This window comes from Trachypithecus francoisi, unplaced genomic scaffold (genome assembly GCF_009764315.1).
Source record: "Trachypithecus francoisi isolate TF-2019V2 unplaced genomic scaffold, Tfra_2.0 Lachesis_group21, whole genome shotgun sequence".
In the NCBI taxonomy this organism is placed as follows: Eukaryota; Metazoa; Chordata; class Mammalia; order Primates; family Cercopithecidae; genus Trachypithecus; species Trachypithecus francoisi.
In genome coordinates this window covers 22,780,302-22,801,657 of record NW_022681467.1, presented here as the reverse complement: position 1 = coordinate 22,801,657, position 21,356 = coordinate 22,780,302, and the positions used below count along the sequence as shown (strand labels likewise).

At 38.8% G+C, this 21,356-nt stretch overlaps 1 protein-coding gene across 7 annotated transcripts in view; it reads right to left on the bottom strand.

The window, feature by feature from the left end:
* Nucleotides 1-21,356, bottom strand: part of RNF24 (ring finger protein 24) — a 110,349-nt gene that overhangs the window by 18,880 nt on the left and 70,113 nt on the right. For all 7 annotated transcript variants that reach the window (XM_033185757.1, XM_033185756.1, XM_033185754.1 and 4 more), the window contains 3 exons: nucleotides 20,125-20,274; nucleotides 3,853-3,895; nucleotides 761-802 (listed from right to left, as the gene is read on the bottom strand). In XM_033185757.1, coding sequence (XP_033041648.1) covers nucleotides 761-802; nucleotides 3,853-3,895; nucleotides 20,125-20,267 — 228 coding nt within the window. In that variant the 5' untranslated portion in view covers nucleotides 20,268-20,274. The remainder of the gene's footprint in view (nucleotides 1-760; nucleotides 803-3,852; nucleotides 3,896-20,124; nucleotides 20,275-21,356) is intronic.

Below are 21,356 nucleotides of genomic sequence, written 5' to 3'. Positions count from 1 at the left end.
TGAAGAGACTGGCAATTTAGCTTCACCACAGTTAGGCTATATATGACACAGCTGTTGCAACGCACAGCTTTTCAAGTCCTTGCTTTAAATACCAATTAGAAAACCCAGAAAGGGAGAAGGAAAGGGTGATAAAAAATAAAAATTCTGAAAATTTGTAGTCAGAGGCAATACAAGAAATAGAATTAAAAAGAATTCTTACAGGCTATGTATCTTAATGTATACAGCAGGATATACACACCCAAGTTTGTACTTAAGTTACAAAGCACCTATGACCCAACCATGCAACTGAATAGCTAAACAATCCCGAGAATTCATATCTCTACATATGTGTTCTTCCCCTATTCCATATGTCTTACCTTCTTAAATCCCTACCCCCATGAGATAATTGCTCCCTTTTTTTGTACCACTGGTAAGAAAGAAATATTGGGAACATTTTCAATGGGGAAATTAGTATATACTCATCTTGAGTAGAAAAACTAACATATCTGTCTCCTATTCATACAGCATGGACAGCAAGCAGCATCCCTACTGCTATGAAACTTTATAATGGTGTCATCACTATTAAAAGTATCAGTTATACTACTCTCGTAAAGCCTTCACACAATTGATTTTTATGTGACTTCACCCTGAAATATTCTATCACCCCAATCAAAATAAGCCTATTTTTTTCAACTACTGAAAATAAAAGTGTTTAAACATACCACAGCATACCACTGCTACTAGAAAAAGGAACAAAAAGATTTACTTATTATCAACTTACCTCATGTAAATTCAATTCTTTTACTTTCTCTTTCAATATAACCTGTAAGACAAAAAAGTATGTTCTTATGCCCATTTAAATCTGTAATTTTAAATAGTTTTCATATGCACACATAGTTTTATTTTGTATATATGGCTCATTTCCCTCATACTCAATATTGGAGAGAATTTCTTTTAGTTTGAGACAGATTATTTTAGCACCATTTTTTTAACTTGAGCAATGATGCAATATTCTCCTAAAAAAGGAATTTTGGCCGAGCACAGTGGCTCACACCTGTAATCCTAGCACTTTGGGAGGCCGAGGCAGGTAGATTGCCTGAGGTCAGGAGTTTGAGACCAGCCTGGTCAACATAGTGAAACCCTGTCTCTACTAAAAATACAAAAATTAGCTGGATGTGGTGGCGCCTGCCTGTAATCCCGGCTACTCGGCAGGCAAAGGCAGGAGATTCACCTGAACCCGGGAGGCAGAAGTTGCAGTGAGCCAAGATCGCTCCATTGCACTTCAGCCTGGGCAACAGGAGTCAAACTCTGTCTCAAAAAAAAAAAAAAAAAAAAAAAAAAAAAGTAAGTCAATCTTAATTTTGAAAGTTTTGACTCTGTGGTGACCAGACAGTAGTTAAAATGAATGATAAGTGATAACAAGGAAGTTTACTATTTAAGAAAAAACTCTGAGACTAAATATAGCTTATTAGAGTATATTTCATCTTAAAGTGAAGAAAATAGGCAAGTAAAATTTGAGGGGAAAATCTCTAAATGTTGGTGTCTTACATTCCTGAACTAAAAATGGATTTGAGGGTAAATCCTATTTTCAGAAATCACACTAGAAGCTACTATCAGGCCTCATAGGGATATACTAAATTTCCTATCCAGTATATTTTAAAGGTCAAATTTACTGTATGTCTTGTGACTTGACTAGTTTTATCAGTCAATTTCACTTAAGTGACTGCAAAGGCCAATTTTACTTTCTAGTTAGCCTACATACAAATATCTTGTAAGTTGTCAAGATCATAATAGGTGGCCAGGCACAGTAGCTCACACCTGTAATCCCAGCACTTGGGGAGGCTGAGGCGGGCGGATTGCTTTAGCCCAGGAGTTTAAGACCAGTCTAGGCAACACAGCGAAACCCTGTCTCTACAAAAAATACAAAAATTAGCCAGGTGGTGCATGCCTGTAATCCCTGCTACTTGGGAGGCTCACTTGAGCCCAGGAGGCAGAGGTTGCAGTGAGCTGAGATTGCACCATTGCACTCCAGCCTATGTGACAGAAGTGAGACCCTGTCTCAAAACAAAACAAAACAAAACAGATTATGATAGAAGCCTGAGAAACATGGTGAGACCCCATTTCTACAAAAAGTACAAAAATTAGCCAGGGGTGGCGGTGTGCGCCTGTAGCCCCAACTATGCATGCCACCACACTCAGCTAAGGTGGGAGGATCACCTGAGCCCAGGGAGGTCAAGGCTGCAGTGAGCTGCGATCATGTCACTGCAGTCTAGTCTGGGTGACAGAGACCCTGTCTTAAAAAAAAAAAAAAAAAAGATTATGATAGGACTGAGATGAAAAGATTCATTCATTTAGAAAACTAAAATACTTGGCCGGGCGCGGTGGCTTAAGCCTGTAATCCCAGCACTTTGGGAGGCCGAGACGGGCGGATCACAAGGTCAGGAGATCGAGACCATCCTGGCTAACACGGTGAAACCCCGTCTCTACTAAAAATACAAAAACTAGCCGGGCGAGGTTGCGGGCGCCTGTAGTCCCAGCTACTCGGGAGGCTGAGGCAGGAGAATGGCGTAAACCCGGGAGGCGGAGCTTGCAGTGAGCTGAGATCTGGCCACTGCACTCCAGTCCGGGCGACAAAGCGAGACTCCGCCTCAAAAAAATAAATAAATAAATAAATAAATAAATAAAATACTCAACTCTGATTATGGATCCCACATGAGACCTATGAGAGTGTGGGGTTACCTAAGGACATCAGTATGTCTATCTAGGGAAGGTGCCAATGAGCTCATATTTCAAAGATACATGGACGAAAGATGAACAGAAAGATAAGCAGTCCTGGCTGGGCGCAGTGGCTCACACCTGTAATCCCGGCACTTTGGGAGGCCAAGGCGGGCAGATCACGAGGTCAAGAGATCAAGACCATCCTGGCCAACATGGTGACACGGTGTCTCTACCAAAAATATAAAAATTAGCTGGGCGTGGTGGCGGGTGCCTGTCGTCCCAGCTACTTGGGAGGCGGAGGCAGGAGATCACTTGAACCCGGGAGGCGGGGGTTGCACTGAGCCGGGATCTCGCCATTGCACTCCAGCCTGGTGACAGAGTGAGACTCCATCTCAAAAACAAACAAACAAAAACAAGATAGGCAGTTCTGAAGTGTTACAGTTCCGCAACATCAGTGTGAGCAAGGTTAAAGACTCAAATAAGCTGAAGCTCCCCTGTACCCAAGAAAGCTAAGAGTAACAAAAAATAAGATTTTCATGCTTAGAGCCAAAGGAAAATCTAGGCCCCCTGTTTGGTGTTAGTGGTAAAATATTAATGGAAGAAAAAAATAATTTTACTTGGCCTTCAAGAAAAGATAAGTGTATTAACTTAAAGACAAAATCAGTGAAGGACTAGGTATTAACAGCTATGATCCAAGTTTGCAGACTTCTAGTGGATAATATGAGTTAACATTTAAAGTACAAAAGGCAGTAGATGAGATCACTGTAACACAGCTGGTCACCTCCTAGGAACTATGTCTTCTAATAAAGAAGGAAGGAAAAATTTCACTTAATGGTATCTCAGAACTCCATTAAGTTGACAGTAACTTTAAGAATTACAAGCTATATAGCATTTCTCTTTAGCAAACTGTTGGCTCAAGTTTCCTGCTAAATTATATTATATCATTTGAACTTTCCATAGCTTCAAGTAATGCTTATAAAATAAGAGAATAATACTTAAGAAAATGAAGTTGATATATTATACTGCAAATTGGCAGTGAGATGCTAAAATGAACACAAGTAAATTCAGTCCCAGTTTAAAGTATGAGTGGAAATCAGAGTTCTCAGTTTTTTTGGGGAAAAAAAAATCAAAGCCAAACTGAATTAAATTTCTCACCTGTTTGTAGGCATAAAATTCTTTGTGTGCTTGATGTCTTAGCCTAAAAGACAGAAATTAGTAATGCAATATTGAGATTTCAAACATAGTAACTTGAAGAAAAATAAAAAGCTGCTGGTATTGGTATTAATTTATATCATTTATGGCTCAAATGATATAAATTAGAACCTTTACCCTGAAATGCACCCAAATGACGTATCTCTTAACATGTTACGTGAAAGTGACCAGGGAACCATGAAATGTTACCCAAACGTAAGATGACTGAATTCTTTTTATACTGACAGTCTACTTATTTCAATAATATTTATATTTTTTCTTAATTAGAAAAAATTTAAGTATAACATACTTAATCCAATGAAGTATAAAAACCTTAAGTATACAGCTCAAAATCTTAAAAAATGTACATACCAGCACAACTATTGCTCATATCAAGACATAGTACATTTCCAGCACATCTGGGCCCTCTAAAATGACCCTTCCTAATCAATATCCATGCCCCAGAGGTAGCACTATCCTGATTTCTAACACTGTAGACTAATTATATCTGTTTTTGAACTTCATGTAAATGGACATTTGGTATATACTCGTTTGTGTTTGGTTTCTTTCAGTCTACAATGCCTTGTGAGATTCTTCCATATGGTTGTAGTAATTGTCTTTCTGACTGACATACAGTATTCCATTGTATGAATATAATATCATTTATTTATCCATTTTACTGCTGATGAATATTTAACTACTTCCTGTTTGAGGGTATTACTAATAAAGCTGATACACAAATTCTACATGTCTTTTAGTGGACATATATACTCATTTCTGTTAAGTATATACCCAGGAGTAGAACTGCTGGTTCAAAGTACCAGACCGAGGCTGGGCACTGTGGCTCACGCCTGTAATCCTAGCACTTTGGGAGGCCGAGGCAGGCGGATGGCCTGAGGTCAGGAGTTCGAGACCAGACTGGCCAACATGGAGAAACCCCCAACTCTACTAAAAATACAAAAATTAGCCAGGCGTGGTGACACATGCCTGTAATCCCAGCTACTTGGGAGGCTGAGGCAGGAGAATCGCTTGAACCCAGGACGTGAAGGTTGCAGTGAGCCGAGATCATGCCACTGCACTCCAGCCTGGGTGATACAGTGAGACTCTGTCTCAAACAAACAAACAAAAAAAATCAAAGTACTCACCCCGGCCGGGCACAGTGGCTCCTGCCTATAATCACAGCACTTTGGGAGGTTGAGGCAGGAGGATCACTTGAGCCCAGGAGTTTGAGACCAGCCTGGGCAACACAGTGAAACCTCACCTCTACAAAAAATACAATTATCTGGGCATGGTGGCGTGTGGCCTGTAATCCCAGCTCCTCAGGAGGCTAAAGCAGGAGGACTGCTTGAGCCTGGGAGGTGAAGGCTGCAGTGAGCTGGGATTGTGTCACCCCATTCCAGCCTGGGTGGACAGAGTGAGATCCTGTCTCAAAAAAAAGAAAAAAAAGAAAAAACCTCATAATAATTTTACTCCTATGGGTAGTTCGCGAGAGTTCTAGGTGTTCACATCTTTGCAGGTTAAGTTTGAAAAAATTTTAAATTTAAGTAAGTCTAATTTATCAACTTTTCCCAATTAGGTTAGTTCTTTTCGTGTCCCATTAAAGAAATCTTTGCCTATCCCAAGACTATGAAGATATTCTCCCATGTTGTGAAAGCAATTTGTTGTTTTACCTATCGAATATGTCTATGATCCATCTGAAATTGGTCTTTATGTATGCTATGAGGTAGGGGTCCAGATGCTTTTTATCCTCATATAGATTTTCATTTGCCTTACCATCATTTATTGAAAAGATTCTCCCCTTTCCCCACTGCACTGCAGTGGCACATCTGTTGTAAATCAGATGTATCGAATATGTGAGTCTATTTCTAGAGCTGCTATTATTCTGCTCCATTGGTCTATTTGCCTATCCCTGTATACTGACTGGGGTGAATGTGTCCCCCTCAGCTCCCAATTCATGTCAAACTGGAACCTCAGAATATAACCTTATTTGAAAATAGGGTCTTTTCAGATTATTAGTTCGTTAAGATGAGGTCATACTGGATTAAGGTGAGCCCTAAATTCAATTTGACTGCTATCCTTAGAAGAAGAGGAGAGGATACGCAGAGACAGATGGAAAAGAAAGCCATGTGAAGACAGAGACAGAGACTGAAGTGAGGCAGCTACAAGCCAAGGAATGCCAAGGCTTTCTGGTACTCCCTGCAAGCTAGGAAAAGGCAAGAAAGAGTCTCTCCTAGAGCCTCCAGAGAAAGCATGACTCTGCCAGCACTTTCTAAGTTTGAACTTTTCTAGCCTTCACAATTGTGAGAAATTACATTTCTCTTGATTTAAGTTGCCCAATTTGTGGCACTTTGTTATACCAACACTAAGCAACCAGTGTACCTTGTGTCAATATCATGCTATTTTAAAAAACTTTTATTTTGAAATAATTTTAGACAGAAAAGTTGCAAAAAATAGAATTCACATATACCTTTCTACCAGCTTTCACATTTATATAACCATAGGTGTACATACTATGTCCACATTTAATACAACCATAGTACAATTATCAAAACCACTAAATTAACATTGATATATTAGTATTGATGTAATGTTGATGTATTATGAACTAAACTACAGACCTTATTTGAATTTTACCAGTTTTTTCTCTCATGTCCTTTTCCTGTTCTATGATCCAATCCAGGATCCCACCTTGCATCTAGCTATGTCTCCTTAGCCACCTCTAATTTGTTTTTTTTGTTTTGGAGACAGAGTCTCGCTCTGTCGCCCAGGCTGGAGTGCAGTGGCACGATCTTGGCTCACTGCAAGCTCCGCCTCCTGGGTTCACACCAGTCTCCTGCCTCAGCCTCCTGAGTAGCTGGGACTACAGGTGCCCACCAACACACTCGGCTAATTTTTTTTTTGTATTTTTAGTAGAGACGGGGTTTCACCGTGTTAGCCAGGATGGTCTAGATCTCCTGACCTTGTGCTTCACCTGCCTCGGCCTCCCAAAATGCTGGGATTACAGGCGTGAGCCACTGTGCCTGGCCAGCCACCTCTAATTTGTTGAGAGTTCCTTAGTCTTTCCTTGTCTTTCAAGATTCTGACATATTAAGTATGATCACTTTTTCTTGGCGGAATTTGAAGATTTCAATTTAAGATTAAGACAGTGTCCACTGGGTTTCTCCACTGTAAAGTTGTTAATTTCTCCTTTGTAACTGACAAATATCTTGAGGGATATGCTGAAATTATACACAGCCTCTATTTTTTCTCAAGCTTTTGCCCACCAGTTTTAGCATCCACCTTGCTTGCAATAATTACTGTAGTGTTTGCCTAAATTCTAATGGTGGTTTTGTAGTTCTCTAATTCCTTACACATTTGTTAACTGGAGTTCTTCTATAAGGAAGAGATGTGCTTCCTTGTTTATTTGTGCAATTATTTATTTCTGTAAGTCTAGACTCATGGATATTGGTTTTAATCTATGGGTTACAGTTCAATATGATCACTACTTTTTGTTGCTCAAACTGATTGGCTTGAGTCCTTCAGGCTGACTCTTGTGTCCTTTCAACAAGCCCCCATCCTTTCCCATGCATTTCCTTATTTACTGGCACCAAAAGATGTTTCAGGCTCATTTTATGTTCTGTGTTCCAGTCCTGGGGTTAGCCACTTCTTCCAAGGAACCCTAATTCCTTTTACTGGAGAAAAGTATTTAGAACTTCATATATGGGTGCTTGGTGAATAGCACTTTCTCTTAATATTGTTGATTTAAAACAGGTTTTGGGGTCTGGTAGTAAAAGTCCTCAAGTTTTATTCTTTTTAATGACTGGCTTGGCTATTCTTCATTCTCTGCATTTCCATATAGATTTCAATTGCCACCAGAAAGGGAAAAAAAAAACCCTCTTGGGGTTTTGGGTGAGAATGTATGAAATTTACAGATCAACTGAGGAAGAACCGACATTTTTGCAAGACTGAATTTCTAACCTATGAACATTATTTCTTTATTTATAGCTTTAATGTCTCTCTCACACATTTCTCCTAGACATTTGGTAATTTTTGATGCTACTGTAAATAGTATTTAAAAAATCTTTATTTTCTAGTTATTTCTTGCTACTTATATGGAAAAAAGTAATTTTTGTATATTGATCCTGTATCTGGTGACTTGCTAATTCTAAATAGTTTTTCTGTAAATACTTTTGGATTTTTTAATGTACATAATTATGTTGTCTGCATATAATCACAATTTAAACCCTGTTTTTATAATCTTTATATACTTCTTTTCTAAATACACTTTTCTTTTATTCTTTTTTTCCCTGTTTTTTTGCATTGACTAGCTAGGCCCTCCAGTATGATGCTAAATAAAAGTGATAGTGAATGTCCCTATAAATACATCACTATTAAGTATGATGTTTTCTTTAGGTTTTTTTGTAGATACCCTTTCAAATTTTAGAAAGTTCTCTTGTAGTACTAGTTTATTTTACAAAAAAATCATGAACAGGTATTAAATGTTATCAATGCTTTATGATTTTTTTTTTTTTTTTTTTTGAGGCGGAGTCTCGCTCTGTCGCCCGGACTGGAGTGCAGTGGCCAGATCTCAGCTCACTGCAAGCTCCGCCTCCCGGGTTTACGCCATTCTCCTGCCTCAGCCTCCCGAGTAGCTGGGACTACAGGCACCCGCCACTTCGCCCGGCTAGTTTTTTTGTATTTTTAGTAGAGACGGGGTTTCACCGTGTTAGCCAGGATGGTCTCGATCTCCTGACCTCGTGATCCGCCCGTCTCGGCCTCCCAAAGTGCTGGGATTACAGGCTTGAGCCACCGCGCCCGGCCGCTTTATGATATTATACTATTAATGTGCTATATTGTATTGATTGATTTTCAAATCATTCTTGGAACAAACTTCATTTGGTTGTAATATTCTACCTTTTTTGTAGATCCCTGGATTTGATTTATAGTATTTTGCTGATGAAAAGATCGGTCTATAATTTCCTTCCTCATAATATCATTGTCAGGCTTCGAAATCAAAATTATGCTGGCCTCATGAAATGAGTTGAGAAGTATTTGTTCCACTTTTATTCTCTGGAAGTGTCATATAGGAGTGGTACTTTTTTCCTTAAATGTTTGGATCAGTTACTTGGCTTAAAAAATCATTGTGGGAATGTTTTAAAAATACATACAATTTCTTTTCTTTTTTTTTTTTTTTTTTTTTGAGACGGAGTCGTGCTCTGTCACCCAGGCTGGAGTGCAGTGGTGCGATCTTGGCTCACTGCAACCTCCACCTCCCGGGTTCAAGTGATTCTCCTGCCTCAGCCTCCTGAGTAGCTGGGGCTACAGGTATGCGCCAACATGCCCAGCTAAATTTTGTATTTTTTAGTAGAGATGGGGTTTCCCCAAGTTGGCCAGGCTGGTCTCAAACTCCTGATCTCGTGATCTGCCTTGGCCTCCCAAAGTGCCGGGATTACATCATGAGCCACCGTACCTGGCCCAAAAAAAAAATATATATATATATATATATTTGAGACGGAGTCTTGCTCTGTCGCCAGGCTGGAATGCTGTGGCGTGATCTCAGCTCACCGCAGCCTCCACCTCCACCTCTCGGGTTCAAGGGATTTCCCTGCCTCAGCCTCCCAAGTAGCTGGAATTACAGGCACATGCCACCACGCCTGCCCGGCTAATTTCTGTATTTTAGCAGAGATGGGGTTTCACCATGTTGGCCAAGATGGTCTCGATCTCCTGACCTCATGATCTGCCTCATTTCTTATTATATATATAATTATTCATATTTTCAGTTTCTTGTATCTTTTTTTTTTTTTTTGAGACAGAGTCTTGCTCTGTTGCCCAGGCTGGAGTATAGTGGCACAATCTTGGATCAATGCAACCTCCGCCTCCCGAGTTCAAACGATTCTCTTGTTTCAGCTTCCTGAGTAGCTGAGAATACAAGTGTGTGCCACCACATCCAGCTAATTTTTGTATTTTTAGTAGAGATGGGGTTTCACCATGTTGGCCAGGCTGGTCTCGAACTCCTGACCTCAGGTGATCCGCTTGCCTTGGCCTCCCAAAGTGCTGGAATTACAGGCATGAGCCACCATGCCCAGCCCCAGTTTTTTATTTTTAAAATTTTTATTCTTTGATTTTTATTCATATTACAACTAACCGCCTTAAAGTATACAATTCAGTGGTAAGTAGTGTACTCACAATGTGGTGCATCTACCAGCTATCTCTAGTTTCAAAACTTTTCATCACTCCAAAAACACCTGGTACCCATTCAGTGATCACTCCCCATTACCCCTTACTTCTATCCTCTGCAACCTCTAACCTGCTTTTTGACTGTATAGATTTGCCTATTATGGATATATTATATAAAAGGAACAGTGCAATATATGGCCTTTTGTGTATGGCTTTTCACCTAGCATGTTTTTGAGGTTCATCCTGGTTGTAGTATGTATCAGTACTTCACTCCTTTTTACGGCTGAATAATATTCCATTGTATGTACATACAATTATCCATTCATCTGTTGATGGACATTTGGGTTGTTTATACCTTTTGGCTATTATGAAACATTTCTGTACACATTTCTGTGTGGACATATATTTTCATTTGTCTTGGGTATATACCTAGGAATGAAAATCTGGGTCACATGGTTTAATATTTTGAAGAACCGGCCAGGTGCGGTGGCTCATGCCTGCAATCCTAGCACTTTGGGAGGCTGAGGCAGGTGGATCACAAGGTCAGGAGTTCAAGTCTGGCCAACATAGTGAAACCCCATCTCTACTAAAAATACAAAAAATTAGCTGGGTGTGGTGGTGGGAGCCTGTAATCCCAACTAACTTGGGAGGCTGAGGCAGGAGAATTGCATAAACCTGGGAGGCAGAAGTTGCAGTGAGCTGAAATTGCACCATTGCACTCCAGCCCGGGCAACAGTGTGAGACTCTGTTTCAAAAAAAAAAAAAAAAATTTTTTTAAGATCTACCAAATTCTTTTTCACAGCAGCTGCATCATTTTGCATTCCTACCAGCAATGTATGTAGGTTCTTATTTCTCCACATCCTCATTAACACTTATTATTTTTCTGTTTTTGATTACAGCATCCTAGTAGGTGTGAAGTGGTATTCCATTGTGTTTTTAATTTGGAATTCCTTTTTTTTTTGAGATGAAGTCTTGCTCTGTCGCCCAGGTTGGAGTGCAGTGGCGCGATCAAGGCTCACTACAACCTCCACTTCCTGGGTTCACTCCATTCTCCTGCCTCAGCCTCCCGAGTAGCTGGGACTACAGGCGTCTGCCACCACGCCCGGCTAATTTTTTATATTTTTTAGTAGAGACGGGGTTTTACCGTGTCAGCCAGGATGGTCTCGATCTCCTGACCTCATGATCCACCCGCCTCGGCCTCCCAAAGTGCTGGGATTACAGGCGTGAGCCACTGTGCCCAGCCTGAAATTCCTTAATGACCAATAATGTCAAACATCTTTTCGTGTGCTTTTTGGCCATTTGTGTATCTTCTTTGGAGAGCTGTCTAAATCTTTTGCCCATTTTTAAATTGGGTTATCTTTTTGCTGTTAAATTGTAAGAGCTTTTAATATATTCTGGGTATTAAACCCTTATTCAGATATGACTTGCAAATATTTTTCTCCCGTTCTGTAGGTTGCCTTATCACTTTCTTGATGTCCTTTGATGTACAAATGTTTTGCATGTTAATATCCAGTTTCCCAGTATCATTGGTTGAAGAAACAATTCTTTCCTTCCCCACTGAATGATCTTGGCACCCTTGTTTGCATATTAATTTGTCATAGATGTTGGATTTATTTCTGGACTCTCAATTCTATTCTATTGGTTTATATGTCTATCTTTATACCAGTACCACAATTTTTTGATTACAGTAGCTTTTTGAAGTTTTGAAATCAGGAAGTGTGACTCCTTCTATTTTGTTTTTCTTTTTCAAAACTGCTTTGGCTATTTGGGGCCCCAGTTCCAAATGAATCTGAGGATTGCTTTTTCTATTTCTGTAAAAAAAGGCCATTGGAATTTTGATACGGATTGCACTGAACCTATAGATTGCCTTGGAGAATAATGACACTAACTATATTATAAAGACTATATAAATCCATGAACATGGAGTGCCTTTACATTTATTTAGGTCTTCTTTAATTTCTTTCAGCAATGTTTTGTAGTTTTCAGGGTATAAGTCTTTCATTTCCCTGGTTAACTTTATTCCTTAAAATTTTATTCTTTTGGATGCTATTGTAAATGGGATTGTTTCCTTTATTTCCTTTTCAGATTGTTCATTGCTGATGTACAGAAACACAACTGATTTTTGTGTGTTGATCTTGGACACTGAAAGTTTGCTGAATTTATTTGCTCCAGTAGTGTGTGTGTGTGTGTGTGTGTGTGTATCCTACGAGATTTTCTCTATATAGGATCATATCATCTGCAAATGGAGATAGTTTTACTTCTTTCTAGTTAGATGCCTTCTACTTCTTCTTCTTGTCTAATTATTCTGGCTAGAACTTCCAGTACAATGCTGAACAGCAGTGATAAAGTGGGCATTCTTGTTGTGTTCTGATCTTAGGGGAAAGCTTTCCATCTATTACCAGAAAGTACAACGTTAAGCTGTTTTTTTTTTTTTTTAATAAATGCCCTTTCTTGTGTCAGTTTTGATATACCTCTTTTTTTTTTTTTTAGGAATCTATGTAATTCACCCAAAATTTCAAGTTTATTGCCATAAATGCATAATATTCTTTGTATTCTTTGTGACCTTCTAATGTTTATAGGATTTGTAATAATATCCCTTTTTCATTAGTGATATTAGTAATTTATATTTTCTTTCCTCTTTTTCCTGATTAGTTTTTCTAGAGATTTATCAATTTTATTAATATTTCCAAAGAACTAGCTTTGGTTTCAATAATTTTTACTACTATACATTTATTTTCTATTTCATTGATATGGTGCTTAGTTTTTTTACTTTCTTCCTTTTACTTTTTCTTGGGTTTAACTGGCCTTTTAGCTCCATGAAAATGCAGCTCATTGGTTTTTGTCTTTCTTGCCTAATACATGAATTTAAAAGTATAGCTTTCTCATAAGTGTATTAATTATGTAGTTCAAATAATCTATATCCTTACACGGTTTTTGCTTGTTTTACATTTTATTTCTTTACGTGAAAACAGTAACATTTTCACGTAAAGAAACTATTTTCACGTAAAGAAATAAAATGGACCGGACGTGGTGGCTTATCCCTGTAATCCCAGCACTTTGGGAGGCTAGGGTAGGAGGATCACTCGAGCCCAAGAGCTCAAGACCAGCCTAAGGAACATAGCGGGACTGTGTCTCTACAAAAAATTTAAAAATTAGCCGGGTTCGGTGGCTCATGCTTGTAATCCTAGCACTTTGGGAGGCTGAGGCGGGTGGATCATTTGAGGTCAGGAGTTCCAGACCAGCCTGGCCAACATGGTGAAACCCCATCTCTACTAAAAATATAAGAATTAGCCAAGCATGGTGGTACACGCTGTAATCCCAGCTACTTGGGAGGCTGAGGCAGAAGAATTGCTTGAACCCGGGAGGCGGAGGTTGCAGTGAGTAGAGAATGTGCCACTGCACTCTAGCCTGGGTGACAGAGTGAGACTCTGTCTCAAAAAAAGAAAAAGAAAAAATTAGCCAGGCATGATGGTGTGTGCCTATAGTCTCAGCTACCTGAGAGGCTGAGGTAGCACTGCTTGAGCCTGGGAGGTTGAGGCTGCAGTAAGCTATGATCATGCCATTGTACTCCAGCCCGGGTGACAGGGTGAGACCCTGTCTCAAAAAAAAATTAATAATAATAAAATAAATAATAAAAAAATAAATAAAATGAATTCCATTAGAAGTCATTAAAATTAGACTTGATTTGTTAATTCATTTTGCTTATTTGAATATTTTAATTAGATCTGCACGTTTTCCCAAAACTGAACTTGTTACCTCCAGCTACAACATGGATCAATTTGTGCTCACCTTTTTCTTCTATCTGTGGCTCAAAATTCATCCCTTCTAGAAAGTTCTCCCTTAAATTAACTTGATTCTATGAAGTTAATTTGTCTCCTCCATTACTCTAACTCCCACTAATTATCTAATATTTTACACTGCACTATTTTATTTTGCATTGCTAAACAGATATCCAAAGAGTATTTAAGAAGGCATGATTAACAATGCTGAACAGTGCTAGAGAAATTATAAAACTGTGTAGCTTATGGCTACTGCAAATTTGTGGTCTCCAGTCTCAGCCTGATTCTCCACATTGCTCTCTAATCCTTCTATCTATTCATGCTCAGTATCCTAAGCTTTCATGCAGTGGTTCTTTCAAACCCTTGACACTCTCTTTAAGTGTTACCCTATCACTCCCTCCCCTATAATTTTCAACTGTCAATTTTTTACTACACAGATAAATAAAGGGGGCTGTCATGTATGCAAGCTTTCTCACTCACGGCTCCACATGGCTATGAGTGTTTTGTTTTCCACAGTTACTCTCATCTCCGTCTTAGGAAAAGGTGTTCTCTTAATTAGGAATAATATTGCTATCTCTCTTATGTGTGTCTCTTTTCACCTCTATGATTTGTTCTTTCTCATAAATCTTCCACAATTGGCTCATTCTCCTTAATATATGCATAAACATACCAAAATCTCTATCTTACAAAAAAACCCAGCACTAAAATACTTCCTTGATTCTACAGCAACTCCTTCTCCCCTCAACCTAATCTTTTCTCAGCCAAGGTTCTTCAAAGACAGCGTTATATTCCTTGTATCCACTTTCACCTACTAGCCAGGTCTTGCCCCATTATAGCCTCTACTATCCCTTACCCTTTACTATGGAAATTTTTCTACCAAAGATTAAGGATGCAAACCTTATTGTCAAATGTAATACGAACTTTTCAATTCTTATCCTCTTTGTGAGCAGCTGACATAATTGACTCAATCCATTGAAACACTACTTGTGGGGCATCTTTCTCATAATATTCCCTGCCCCTGTTTTTTTTTTTTTTTTTTTTTGGAGACGGAGTCTGCTCTGTTGCCCAGGCTGGAGTGCAGTGGCACAATCTCAGCTCAAGGCAACCTCCGCCTTCTGGGTTCAAGTGATTCTCCTGTCTCAGCCTCCTGAGTAGCTAGGATTACAGGCATGTGCCACCACGCCTGGCTAATTTTTATATTTTTAATAGAGACAGGGTTTCACCATGTTGGCCAGGCTGGTCTCAAACTCCTGACCTCAGGTGATCCACCCACCTTGGTCTCCCAAAGTGCTGGGATTATAGGCGTGAGCCACCATGCCCGGCCTCGATTTTCCTCTTATCTCCTGCTAGCCCTTCTCAGTCTCTTTTAAGGGCTCCTCTTAAATATCAGTGTTTCCTTAGGATTCTGCCCTGGGCCCATTTTATTTTACTATACACATTCCCTCTAGGCAACACTCCTGGCTTCAGCTTCTACCTGTTAATTACATGACCTCCTTTTTCCAGATCAGACTTCTCACAAGCTTTAGAGCTATATATCCAACTAAGTATTAAACATCTTGACAGTTACACAGGGAACTCAGACCCCCATCTCTGAAAGGGAATCTATCATCCTTTCACTTAAAACGTGCCATTTCATTTTCTATCTCTCTGAAGGGATTGCTATCTACCCAGCTGCCTAAGCCAGAAGTCCAAGATTCTAAACTTATCCCCTTTTCTGTCCTTAATGTTCAGTCATTAATTTCTGTTTATTTTTACCTCCCAAGTATTTCTTACAACCACAACATCTTTTCTAGATCTACTGTCATTATTTTGGTTCAAGACCTCATAATAACTGTAGCCCCAAAATTTCCCTGAATTCTTCAAATTTATTTTTATTATTAAAACATAATACATAATAATTGTACATATTTATGAGGTACATGTAATATTTTGATACAAGCATATAATGTATAATGATCAAATCAGGGTAACTGGGATATGCATCACTCCTCTCTTTTTTGTTTTTAATTTTATCCAAGTTACATATGTTGTCATATGTGGCTCTACAGGGTTAACAACAAAAAAATCAGCAGTCCTCTGTCCTCTTCCCAAGAGAGAACCCATTTTTCCCCCTTTAGCTCACTATTTTGATCCTGACTTTCAAGTTTCTAAGTAACTTGCTTGTGTTGGTACTTCTTGATTTTTCAGTCTTAGGCATATCTAATGACTTCCTACTAGGGAACCATTCATTCATTTACCCAACAAATACTTATCAAGTGCTTAATATTGTGCCAGGTACGATTCTGGGTGTTTGAGATATAACAAACAGAACAAATAACCATCAGGGAAAAAAATGAACAAACATAAATTAGAATATTACATAATTCATTATAAAATAGGATCTTTCTTTGCAAGGTAAGATGCCCTTCTTTTGTGTTCCAGCAGTGCCCTGTTCACAGCCCTATCATAGTCAGCACATTCTATACTACAATCCTGTGTACGACTGTGGTTGGTGGTGACTGTCTTGTTTAGACCTAAGTTATATTCTTCCTATGGTTCTGCTGAGTCCAGTGGTGGTGACTGGAAGGAGCTCTCTGCAGAACAGAAGAACCTCCTGGGAAGGTGCTGGAGAGCTTAGGTTATCATAAAAAACAAGCTAGGGTAGTTCTGGAGGAACTGACTCCACGGATCTCTAGATTAACTGCAAAGACTTGTTAAATCCCAATTTACCATTTGAAACATTAAAGGTAACAAATTAGGATCATCATAAAGGAAAGCTCCTTACATCATGATTAAATTTTTAAACTTGGCTGGGCGCAGTGGCTCATGCCTGTAATCCCAGCACTCTGGGAGGCTGAGGTGGGTGGATCACAAGGTCAAGAGATCTAGAATATCCTGGCCAACATGGTGAAACCCCGTCTCAACTAAAAATACAAAATTTAGCTGGGCATGGTGGCGGGCACCTGTAGTCCCAGCTACTCGGGAGGCTGAGGCAAGAAAATGGCGTGAACCCAGGAGGCAGAGCTTGCAGTGAGCCGAGATTGTGCCACTGCACTCCAGCCTGGTGACAGAGCAAGACTCTGTCTCAAAAAAAAGAAAAAAGAAAAAATTTTACCAATGACTAGTAAATGAAGTTTAGAAATGTTTGAACATTTCTGATTAAACATGATAATTCAATTTTAGAGTAACAGATCCTAATTTCTTTGCTTTGTTAGCTTATTTTTTAATCTTTTAATTTTTTTTTTTTTTTTTTTTGAGACACAGTCTCACTCTGTTGCCCAGGGTAGAGTGCAGTGGCGCGATCTTGGCTCACTGCAACCTCTGCCTCCAGGGTTCAAGTGATTCTCATGCCTCAGCCTCCCAATTAGCTGGGACTACAGGCGTGTGCCACCACACCCAACTACTTTTTGTATTTTTAGTTAGAGATGGGGTTTCACTTGTTGGCCAGGCTGGTCTTGAACTCCTGACCTCAAGTGATCCACCCGCCTTGGCCTCCCAAAGTGCTGAAATTACAGGTGTGAGCCACTGCACCCGGCCTGTTAGGCTGATTATAAAAAAGGATAAAGCTGGGTGTGGTGGCTTATGCCTATAATTTTTGCATTTTGGGAGGCAGAGCTGGGAGGACTGCTTGAGCCCAGGAGTTCACGACCAGTTTGGAAAACATAGTGCGACTTTGTCTCTACAAAAAATACAAAAATTAGCTGGGTGTGGTGGTGCATGTCTTAGAGTCCCAGCTACTCAGGAGGCTGAGATGGGAGGATCACTTGTGCTAGAAGGTTGAGGCTTCAGTGGGCCTCATGTCACTATACTCCAGCCTGGACGACAGAGTGAGACACTATCTTGGAAAAAAAAAAAAAAAAAAAAAGATACAAAAGGATAAAATTAAGTACATATCATTATTTTTTCTTTATCACTTTACTTATTTGCTTATTAAAAGGAATACAATGAGGTAAAAGGGTGTATCATAACTTACTTTTCAAAGAATTTACCCAGAATCACAAATTGGTACATTAGTGGGGTTTTTTTTGGTTTGTTTAAAGTTAAAGGCTTATTTAATTCTTTGACATAGTAATACAAAATATATTATGAGCTATATATTTTAGAATTAAATATTTTACATATAACTCTCCCTTAATAACATTTTCTTTTTTTACATTTTGTTATATTTTTATATTTTTTGCCTCTTTAAAAATAATTTAGTTTTGAATATTAAATTTACATATTTCTGAGTTAAATCAACATTTGTAGAGGAATTATCAAAAAAAACTAGTAAGTCTGAAAAAAAAACCATATTTTTATATTCTGAGGTCCTATATATGCTATGGCTAATTCTCTAATTTTTAAAAATGCTGAATATTTATATAATGTTTATCAAACTATTATTAATTTATATTTGAGTGTTTTACTATATTGGAATTGCAGTAATATTAACATTTGTGTAAACACACAAAACCTTGCTCTTCTTGCTAGAAAGAGATGTAAAAATCTGAACTAGTCGAACAGTCTTAAAAGAACTCATTGTCTAGCCAGATGTGGTGGCTCACCCCTGTAATCCCAGCACTTTGGGAGGTTGAGACGGGTGGATGGCTTGAACTCAGGAGTTCAAGCCCAGCCTGGGAAACATGGCAAAACTCCGTCTCTACCAAAAATACAAACAAAATTAGCCAGGTGTGGTGGCAGGCACCTGTAGTCCCAGCTACTTGGGATGCTGAGGTGGGAGGATTGCTTGAGCCTGGGAGGAAAGCTGTAGTGAGCAGAGACTGTGCCACTGCACTCCAACCTAGGTAACAGAGTGAGAAACATCTCAAAAAAAAAAATAATAATAAAGAACTCATTGTCCATTGGTAATAATAAATGTGTTTACAATGCAAAAGGGTAACACAAAAATATATTAAATGCTGCAGCAAGTATTTACATGTATGTACCTCATAATTTTTTTTTCTTTCCACTAAGGAAGGTGTTGTAATAGACAAACACAAATGCTTTGGTGTTTACAATTACAAACACCCAAAGTCTAGAACTTAAAAGTGGCAGTACTTTTTTTGGGACTTCTTCAGTTAACAGTTACTTTACACAGTGCTAAGCTTTTTACTCTTAATTACATTTTTGGACGATATTTATATCCCATTGTCCTAGAACACTGTGATCAAACTATTTTTTTTTTTTTTTTTTTGAGACGGAGTTTTGTTCTTGTTGTCCAGGCTGGACTGCAATGGCATGATCTTGGCTCACTGCAATCTCTCCCTCCCAGGTTCAAGGGATTCTCCTGCTAAGTATCTGGGATTACAGGTGCCCACCACCACACCTAGCTAATTATTGTATTTTTAGTAGAGACAGGATTTCACCATGTTGGCCAGGCTGGTCTCAAACTCCTGACCTCAAGTGATCCACCCACCTCAGCCTCCCAGTGTTGGGATTTTGGACGTGAGTCACCGCACCTGGCTGATCTAATTATTTAAATAATAGTTTAATAGAAATGTTAGAAAAAGGAATTTCTGGAAATAAACAGGTTTTGTAAAGGTTTTTTCTGTAGATTACAATTATATTTGTCTCAAGTATTTAATTAATTTGAGGAAGAAATAAAAGTCATAAGCAGTCAACATATCTATGAGATATAAGGAGCATCCCTTATGTTTCTTTATTATTTTATTTTTTGAGATGGAGTCTTGCTCTGTCGCCCAGGCTGGAGTGCAATGGCACGATCTTGGTTCATTGCAACCTCCGCCTTCTGGGTTCTGGTGATTTTCCTGCCTCAGCCTCCTAGGTAGCTGGGATTACAGGCATGAGCCACCACGCCCAGCTAATTTTTGTATTTTTGGTAGATACGGGGTTCCACCATGTTGGCCAGGCTGGTCAAGAACTCCCGACTTTAGGTGATCCGCTCACCTGGGCCTCCCAAAGTGCTAGGATTACAGGCATGAGCCACTGCGCCCGGCCTCCCCTACTTTTCTGATATCTAATGACTTTAGCTAACAAGGAGGCCACACCTTCTTGAAAAGCAATTTTGAAATCTCTGTGAGAGTAGATTAAATCTTGGAGATAGACAATGACATATGTGTATCTGGTAAAAAGGTAGAAAGGCAGAAAAATAAATAAGGACAATTTTCTCCTACAGAGTAAAACACTTCATCAGTAGGTAAGATTGAAGATTATATAAAGGTGTTTTACTGATTACTAATGCACAGATTAAAGTGTGAAGCCATCTTAATTTTTTAAAATTTTGCCAATTATCATACTTCATTTTTTTAAAAAATCGGAGGATAAAACTTGATTATTGATTGTTTAACGTATTTTGAAGTAACATAGAATGAAAATTGGTTACCTAATCAAGTAGCAACAGAAGAGTAAACTAAGGATGAAGACAAATATAGCAGTACCAAAAACCACAATATATATGTTGAGAGGCAGATTCTGGAATCCAATATTAGGCATCCTGAAGTTGTAATGTGGGAAATCCGAGCTCATGGATGAACTGTGGGGGAAGAAAAGAATGGAAAAAAAAATAGGTAAAGACTAAGAACAAAGACAGCATTATCATTGTGCACATATAGAAGCACAATGACCCCATCTGAAACAAATGTGGTAAACAAAGTGTTAATATTCTTGCCATTCATTCATTCACCATGCCAAATATTTACTATTATGTACCTGGCACTATTTCAGAGACTGGAGATTCTACATGAAAAGCTTTGCAAGTTGCATTTATTCACTAAAAGGCATTTCACTGAAATAATGCCAGTAATTAATAAACATGAAAATGTTCAACCTCAGGGAAGTGCAAAAAGAAAAAAAGTTTTAAGGTTCTTCAAACTCTTTAGCCTTTAACCTAATAACCCTTGAATATTGAAGTAGCAATATTTATAATGGTAAATATTAGAAATAACTGACATATCTCACAAGGAGATAATAATTAATTATATAATTAATTATATAGTCATATGTTACAGTATTAAAGGGTCATGAAAACATTTTAAAGTAATTTTTTTTTTTCTTTTGAGACAGGGTCTTACTCTGTCACCCCAGGCTAGAGTGCAATGATGTGATCTCAGTTCACTGCAGCCTCAATCTCCCAGGCTCAAGCGATTCTCCTGCTTTAGCCCCCCAAATAGCTAGGACTACAGGCATGTGCCACCATACCTAGCTAATTTTAAAAAAATTTTTTGTAGAGATAGGGTCTCAGCATGTTGCCCAGGCTGGTCTTGAACTCGTGGGCTCCAGCAATCATCCCCACTTGGCCTCCCAAAGCGCTGGTATTACAGGTGTGAGCCACCGCGCCTGGCCAATTTCTCCCCGTTTTATAGACAAGGAAACTGAAGCTTAGACAGTTCTGGTCCCACGGCCATGACTGACCAGGTATGTACACAGCCAGAGCCTCTCCAACTCCAAACTCAGCACTCTCAGTCCATATGCTTCACTGCCTTTCTCATGTGTTACTTTTATAATCAGAAACAGTAAGTGTTGTTTAAACATTAAAAAAAGGACTATTTCTGTCAGTTTGTTTGAGAATACTTACTGATCACTACAGTTAAAATTCCACAGATAAAGGTTGCTTCT